Below are 8191 nucleotides of genomic sequence, written 5' to 3'. Positions count from 1 at the left end.
ACCATATTCCTCACACCCATTCCAAACAAATATGAGTTCCTCATTCTGTCACACCCACTACTCCCTTCCTTTCAACGAAAACGACTCTCAAGAAATGCCGCTTTACGAAGTTCTCGCTCAGGCTGCTGCCGACACAACAACATCATCGTTATCGTTATCTCCGGTGTCTCATGGTTCAAGTGTTGCCGTTGCCGTTGCCGAAGCAGAGGTTTCGATTTCGTACAGAGGGGTTCGGCGGAGGCCGTGGGGGAAGTACGCGGCGGAGATAAGGGACTCCACGAGGAACGGAGTGAGGGTTTGGTTGGGAACCTTCGACACTGCCGAGGCTGCTGCTCTGGCTTACGACCAGGCTGCGTTGGCCATGCGAGGCTCCATGGCAGTGCTCAATTTCCCAGCTGAGATGGTTTGGCAGTCGCTCCGGAAAATGGAGTATGGTTTTGACGAAGGGTGTTCCCCTGTTCTGGAGTTGAAAAAGAGACACTCCATTAATAGAAAATGGGAGCGGAACAAGCTGAAGAAGAAGGTGCAGGAAGAAGCAGGGGTTTCCCAAAATGTGGTGGTGTTGGAGGACTTAGGAACAGAGTATTTGGAACATCTTCTTAGTCTCTCGCTGGATATGAATGCTTCTTAGTCAACCCCTTCTCTTTCCACCGTCATGGGTCATGGGTTCCTCTAATATGAATAAATAAATAAAATCCTTTTCTCTGTTTTTTGTTTTATCTTAGGATGTGCAACTGTTACAACATAACTGTTTAACACTGCAAACTTCAATAATTGAAATTTAGACTCTTCCAATTTAAAACAAATACCTAACACAATTTACATTATCCAAAAAATATCAAACTAAAATAAATAAATAAATAAATGGAACAAGTGAATTTTAATTTTGAGTTATAACTAATAGGATGATGTCAAGATGGATACAACTCAAACTTAGTAAAACCCATGCAGATAATTATAGATCTTATTTATACGTGAAAGCATATATACATTTAATTTTGAAAGAAAAAAATATAAGGAATGTCGTGTACGGTAGTTTAGATTATTTTCATAATGTTGATAAAATGGGAACGATTCGTATGCAGAAGTATTTATTATATTAATCATTTAATTTTTAAATTAATTAAGAATGTTCAACAAATTAAATTAAGAATTAAATGTGTTTTTTTGTGTTCAAATTATTATAAAAAAATTACATTTCACTCTTAATTAAACTATAAAGCATTTTATTTCTATATTTTAGGAAAATTGTGTAATTCACATACTGATTAAAAATAAATACGTTATAATTTAGTTTAAATAAAAGTCCATTTTCTGATAATTATTTAAAAATAAAAAATATATTTAATTCTTAAATTAAATGCTGCAAGACTAATGAAGAACATCTATTTACATGATTTTCAGATGAGACAAAAGACTGTCCTAGTTGGCAATTATTGATCTTCAAGTTTATCTGTAATTAATAATATATTCAACCACTAAAAGTTTAGAATATACGTGATAGTTATTGTGATTGGATGATTGGATTGGCTGATTCATAAATTGCATTTGTACGTAGGTTTTAGGTGAATTATTATTATTGCAATTTTTTCATTAAATTATTGAAATTGATAATTTTTTTTAAAAAAAATATATAAATGGGTAAGTTGTGTTTGTACAATACAATTTTACTGGAAAAAAAGTTGTTTATACATTAAATAACTTTAAAGTGAAGTTTGTGCAAGAGAAAAAAATCGTGTAGACCAATCACAACTTTAATTTCACTTTCTTTCTTTCTTAATTTGAACTAAAGACATGTCAAATTATAGTATAATGTGATTTGAATTAAAGTTGTACACATGTCATAACTTCAACTCAAATCACACTTTACATTTAAATTGTGTTTTCATAAAATGACTTAAATTTCAATTGAAAAAAAAAACCGTGTTATACAAGAATTCATTTTATTTGAAATTGTGTCGTACATACACAATTTTAACATAATGAAACAATGTAATGTATACACGACTTATCCATATACCTAAAAAAAACTTACCCATTTTGATAAATTTATGAAAAGAATTCACTAATGGTAAAAATAAATATTATTTTCTTTTTATAAATTTCATCCTCTTAAATGGCGAGTGATTAAAACTCTTGCTTTAACTGTGTTTTGTTATTCTCATTTAAAAAATATATAATATTAGTATCTTGACATTTTCTAAAACTATCTGGGATGGGATAAATAAACATGATGGAAGAATAATAAATATAATTTTTCATAATTTTTTAACACTTTGTTAATCGGTCATTAAGTTCCCTACAATTCTATTATAATAACACCATGGTTTGATTTAATCATAAAAAGTGATCAGAACTCTTATTCAAGACCCGAAGTCCAACTATCTAATTGGGAGATTTATTTTTTGCACCCAATAATTTTCTTCTGAACCCGATAAATTTAAAAATCTAAATACCTCTTTTGTTTATGACAATTTGACTTTTAAATTTTATATTTTGGATGTACTTTATTTATTAAAAAACTTTTAAATTATACAATTCAAAGTTTATTTTAAAATTCTATAATCTGAAAGTTTATTTGACTTTCAAAATTATTCTTTCAATACCGATTACATAATTTAAGAATTTTTAATGAGAATCAAAATAACTTATGATAGAGGGAGAAAAAAAAAATCAACAATGACAAAAGAAAATAACATATAATTTTTTTTACTTTATATATTTATCCATGGAGTTACAAGATGAAACCAACGGAATGAAGGAATAAATATCGAGTTGGGCCTATATTTGTGGGAATCATATATTTAAAGATATTTTACTAACATTAAAGTCGTAAGTTACACACAAAATGAGTGAAGCCGAATTCAAAAACGAGATTTTTGGTATGGAAGAAAAGAAAAGAAAGAAATAAATAAATAAATAAAATAAAAAACGACATAACGCTCTGGCAGTCACTGAGGCGAAGGGTGAGTCTGTGGAAGAAGGGAATTATGATTTTGGTATTTTTTTGGTATTGAATAAAAGAAAGGAAGAAAGCGAAACCCTCTCCTTTTCTCGGAAAGGAATGCGGAAAATCCTGAGGGGCTGCAAAACGACAACCCCTGCGCTCAAAACGACGGCAACTCCGAGCACTCGACGATTGCGGTGTTGAGTTGAGGCATGTTATTCGCTCACTCCTTCAACTCAAACTCCTGCTGCAGTTCTTCTTCTTCTTCGCATCATCGCATCGAATTGAGACGTTGACTTTGGAGGAAGAAGAAGAGAATGGAGCAATCGCTTTTGGATGACATAATCAATCGTCTCCTCGAAGTCCGTACCCGACCCGGGAAGCAGGTCCAGCTGTCGGAGTCCGAGATCCGTCAACTCTGCGTCGTTTCCAGAGACATTTTCCTGCAACAACCTAATTTATTGGAGCTCGAAGCGCCTATTAAGATTTGTGGTCAATTACTTTTTCTTTTTCGCCCTATTTCAGTTTTTTTTTTTTTTTTATTTCCCTCGCTAGCTCTGTCTAATTTCGTCAAATTCCGTCAAATTCAAACCTGGAGCACTAACGATTACTCTGAATTTTGAAGGTTTTGACATGATCCGAGTGCTTTGAATTGCGTGTTTCGTCGTGTTTTTATGATTTGCATGTCTGCTGACGAGTGTGTTTTGAACTGGATTAGTAGGGATTGCTTGCTTAATGTTTGGACTGCATGTACAGATTGTATTTGAAATAGTGGGAGCCACTTGTTTTTTTTTTTTTTTTCTGTTCTTATTTATCTTTCTCTGACTGAAAATATGGTCTGTAGAGAATCCTGAGTTGATTGGACTGGTACTGAAGTGTATTTTTTTTTTTTTGAATATGCGTGGAATGAGATTCCCTGCAGTAGAATAAAAAAGTGTGCGTTAGTTCTTGATTAATCTGTGTGTTGGAGTGAATATGTGTAAGGAACCCTTGAACATTGATGAATCTATGAAGTCAAATAAAATCTGCACACGTCGTATAGAATTTATGTATGGGAGACACTTGAGAGTTTTGAGAACATTTCACCATATAATTGAGCCTTGGGAAGTGAAGTATGGGTTTTCAGTGAGTGTTGGGCATGCTTCAATTTACTTCCCTATTTTTAAGGTGTTTTTGGTTTAAGAGAAGTGGATGAGAGGAATTTTTTTAATCATACCTTGTTTGGTTAAAAAAATTGGTGGGCCGGGAAACTTTGGGACGGATTATATTTTCCTGCTATTATAATTTTTTTAGTCTCCGCTCTTTTCATTTATGTGGGTACAACTGTATATAATCCATACTTTCCCTCCCATTCCCTTAGGAAGGAATTGAACATGGAAAGATTTTCTTATTCTCTATTTCCTGCTCTTGTACCAAACCAAACATGGGAGCTCTCTTTTGAAATGAACACGTTGTTAATTAATTTTCGTTCATCATTACTTTTCATGATTATTTGGTTAGGGGTTATCTTTTTTACTCTTACTGACAAGATTTTTTCTGGACTGCAATCACTCATTTGTGATAAGTCGTATTGTTTGTTTATTGATTTTCTTGGGTAAAACAAAAATTTGATCGATTTAGAAGAAAAAGGCATGTGAAATCGTCTCTCTGTTAAAATCACTGGACTTGACCTAGCAATATATTTCATGCTGGTTTAGTTCACCTATACTGCAATATCAAATCTTGCGATAATTTTTTATGTATTTATTCCCACACGACATTGTTGTTTGCTTCTGAATTTGTAGTTATATTTTAAAGAATGAGAGCAGTAAGGATTGAACTCTAGATCACATTGTCATAGAGGATCTGTCTAGTGAAAGCACATGAATTGTTTTATATCTAAAGTCAATCAGTGCTTATTGTGTGGTATATGGATTTATTTTAGTATAATTCATATTCATATCCACATATTACACATTTATACTCACTGATGATGTTAGTCATGCAATACTCTATTGCTGTACACACAAAAAAAAAAATCATGTTCTTGAAGTTTTATTCATATCCTTATATTGATGTTTCAGGTGATGTACATGGCCAATATTCTGATCTCTTGAGGCTTTTTGAGTACGGTGGATTACCTCCTGAAGCCAACTACTTATTTTTGGGGGATTACGTGGATCGAGGGAAGCAGAGTTTAGAAACAATTTGCCTTCTCCTTGCTTATAAAATAAAATATCCTGAGAACTTTTTCCTGTTACGGGGAAACCATGAATGTGCTTCTATAAACCGGATATATGGATTTTATGATGAGTGCAAGAGAAGGTTCAATGTAAGGTTATGGAAGACATTTACAGAGTGCTTCAACTGCCTGCCCGTGGCAGCCCTTGTTGATGAAAAGATTTTATGTATGCACGGAGGACTTTCTCCTGACTTACTTAATTTGGATCAGATTAGAAATATACAGCGGCCCACAGATGTTCCTGATACAGGTTTGCTTTGTGATCTCCTTTGGTCTGACCCAAGCAAAGAAGTTCAAGAATGGGGAATGAATGATAGAGGAGTTTCATATACATTTGGTGCTGATAAGGTCTCAGAGTTTCTTCAGAAACATGATCTTGATCTTGTTTGTCGTGCACATCAGGTTATACTTCTGCCTTTGGTACTTAATGTGTTACCACCAGATCTTCAGGATTGAGTTTGTATATCCATTTGTATTTCAATGATTAAAATGACTGTGAAATTAGCTTCTTTTGTCCAGCCATTGTAATCTATCTCTTAGCATTACTACAAATACTTAATTTTGTTAAACTGGGAATTAATTTTTCCCTTGTATATGTGACAACTTTATGCATGGGCCTAAACTGCTTCAAGTGCCATGCATTAGCTTTAGCATCTGATGCTTTGTACTTTACATTCCTTTCATGTTTAGATTCCGGGATAGTAGGTCTCAATCAACTGTGCTATTTGAAAATAAATTGTTTTTGTTTTCGGCATTTTCTTACCAGGTTGTGGAAGATGGATACGAGTTCTTTGCTAATCGACAGCTTGTAACAATATTTTCAGCACCTAATTATTGTGGGGAGTTTGACAATGCCGGTGCTATGATGAGTGTTGACGAGACACTGATGTGCTCTTTCCAAATATTAAAACCAGCTGATAAAAAACCAAAGCTCAATTTTGGAAGTACAACCACTGCTAAGCCTGGAAACTCCCCAGCAGGTGTAAAGGTAGGAAGTTTATAGAATATTGGCTGACAATGTTTGCATGGCTCCAGTAGGTACACATCTTCTAATGCTTGTGACGTATAACCCTTTCGTGCAAATTTAGATATTTCAGACTATCAGTCTCTGTAGTGATTTGGCATTTTTTTACCCACTGGTGGGCATTTATATCTTACTGAAAATTTAATTTTGAAACTTCAAAAAGTAATGCACGAAATAGGCACTTGTCATGATTATATAAAACTGAGATGGGGTGGTTGTGCTTGGAAGAGGTGAGTGGCTCGTTGGAGGACACATTCACCACTGTCTAGGTTATGTTGTGGTATTTTCTTCCTAGAGTTCATTTGGATTAATTATGTGGGATTTCCATGGATTCAGTCATTTTCAACATGATTATGATAATTAGAATGATCTTATTTCACGTGCTAACCCTGCTATAAGAAGCAATTGAAAAATTGAATTTGCCAGTGAAAACAAAGGGTGTGCCCGTGTGGGGACACCTTGTGTTTGACCAAAACTAGCTAAACTGTAATGTCCCTAATCTGACACTCAATTCAAGCGATGATATCACATCACTTAGCACTGCACTGAATAGTGTTCAGGCTCTCTATTTTATGTTTTCACACTTACTCATTCTCCAATATATTCTAATTTTTTCTATTATTTAACGCAGTCCTTCCTGGGAGCGAAAGCATGAAATGAAATTTTGCAAAAAGTTTGCTGCCTGCCACTTCGGGTTAGCTTGGGCTTAAACTCCTTTTGGTTGCAAGGGAAAGTCGGGTTCCTTTCGTCTATAATATTTTGGAATTGTAAAATTAAAGGGAAACACCATTATGAACCATGTAAACAATTGTTTTTTATCGGTACAAATTTGCATTTCAAGATGGAAAGCCATAATCTGTTTGTTTTCGTTGTATACTAATAGCTGGTATATTTTCTTAACTGTAAGCTTCTCAAGCGTAGATGGATGCATTCGCATCTGTTGCTGAGAACCATTTATAAATGCTTTATACGGTTGGCATATATGGATGCCAGTTGAGGCTGGTAAAACAGAATGTAGTCTAATCTCTTTGTTTCTCGTTTTTATTGTCTTTTGTGTGTGTGAGAATTGTAGTTTGGATTGGGATCACTTTCGTTTTACTTGATTTTTCCTGAAATTTATTTTGAGGCATTGGTTTCCCTTGTTCAGCCTGTGTAGAACGGAGTCTGATTTGAAGTTTTATGGTTCCGTACAGGTTTTGTGAAGGAAAATGGGCTATTATGGGGAAAAGTGAATCTAGTTTATTTTTTCGATATCTGCTTACTGTTGAAATATAAATTCGTTCTCTTGGAATCTATCGAACATAGTCTTCGAGTTTTTGTGCTTTTTAGTCTCAAACTTCAAACTTTTACGATATTACGTTCCTTTCTTGACTATTAAAAATCTTATATCTGTCTAAAATAGGGTTAGTTATAATTTTTAATTATATTCATGGAGTAACTGTAGATTATCACTCTAATTTGAAGATTTATGAGTAAAATAATATTTATTTCTAATATGATTCTTACGATTGTTTTTCTCTTATCTATTACAAGTGTTTAAAAGACTTGAGATTCAGTAAAAATAGCAGGAATAACAGTAAAAATTACGTTTGTTTAATGTTATTTTAAATTTGTGATAGAACAATTCTTTTGAGGATAATAGGGAGAATCGAAGATGAGTCGAAAGTTTCACATATTATAAAAGTGAGTATGATCAATATATAAGTGAAAAATTCATAAATTAATTTTTTTTTTTTTGAAAGTGATGTTCTCTTTTTTTTTTTTATATGAATTTGGTAAAGATTCATTGGTTATCAAATCTTATCATATCTCTTCTCGGAAACATTTCATAATGATATTTGGTTCATTTTAGTGACTGATTTGAATGAATATGGTATAAAATAAGTTAAAAATTCTAAAATTTGAAGGTCTTTGCATCAAAAGTTTTTCATTTTAGAAGAATATGTACTATTGTAGAATAGTAATACATATCTGTGCTTGAGAAGGAGATATTCTAATA

At 33.2% G+C, this 8191-nt stretch overlaps 1 protein-coding gene and 1 pseudogene across 1 annotated transcript; both read left to right on the top strand.

Annotated features, from left to right (window-relative positions):
* On the top strand, positions 1-719 carry LOC114187634 (ethylene-response factor C3 pseudogene; annotated as a pseudogene).
* A 2246-nt stretch (positions 720-2965) lies between these two features.
* On the top strand, positions 2966-7215 carry LOC114187633 (serine/threonine-protein phosphatase PP1-like). Its single transcript, XM_028075927.2, has 4 exons — positions 2966-3439; positions 5011-5570; positions 5935-6156; positions 6824-7215. The coding sequence occupies exons 1-4, from the start codon at positions 3265-3267 to the stop codon at positions 6845-6847; spliced, it is 981 nt and encodes a 326-aa protein (XP_027931728.1). The 5' UTR covers positions 2966-3264; the 3' UTR covers positions 6848-7215.
* Positions 7216-8191: the final 976 nt, after the last annotated feature.

Source organism: Vigna unguiculata, chromosome 6 (genome assembly GCF_037176805.1).
Source record: "Vigna unguiculata cultivar grain cowpea cultivar isolate G323 ecotype 2 chromosome 6, ASM3717680v1, whole genome shotgun sequence".
Lineage (NCBI taxonomy): Eukaryota > Viridiplantae > Streptophyta > Magnoliopsida > Fabales > Fabaceae > Vigna > Vigna unguiculata.
Note: the sequence above shows the minus strand (reverse complement) of the source record. Positions and strands in the feature narration are given on the sequence as shown.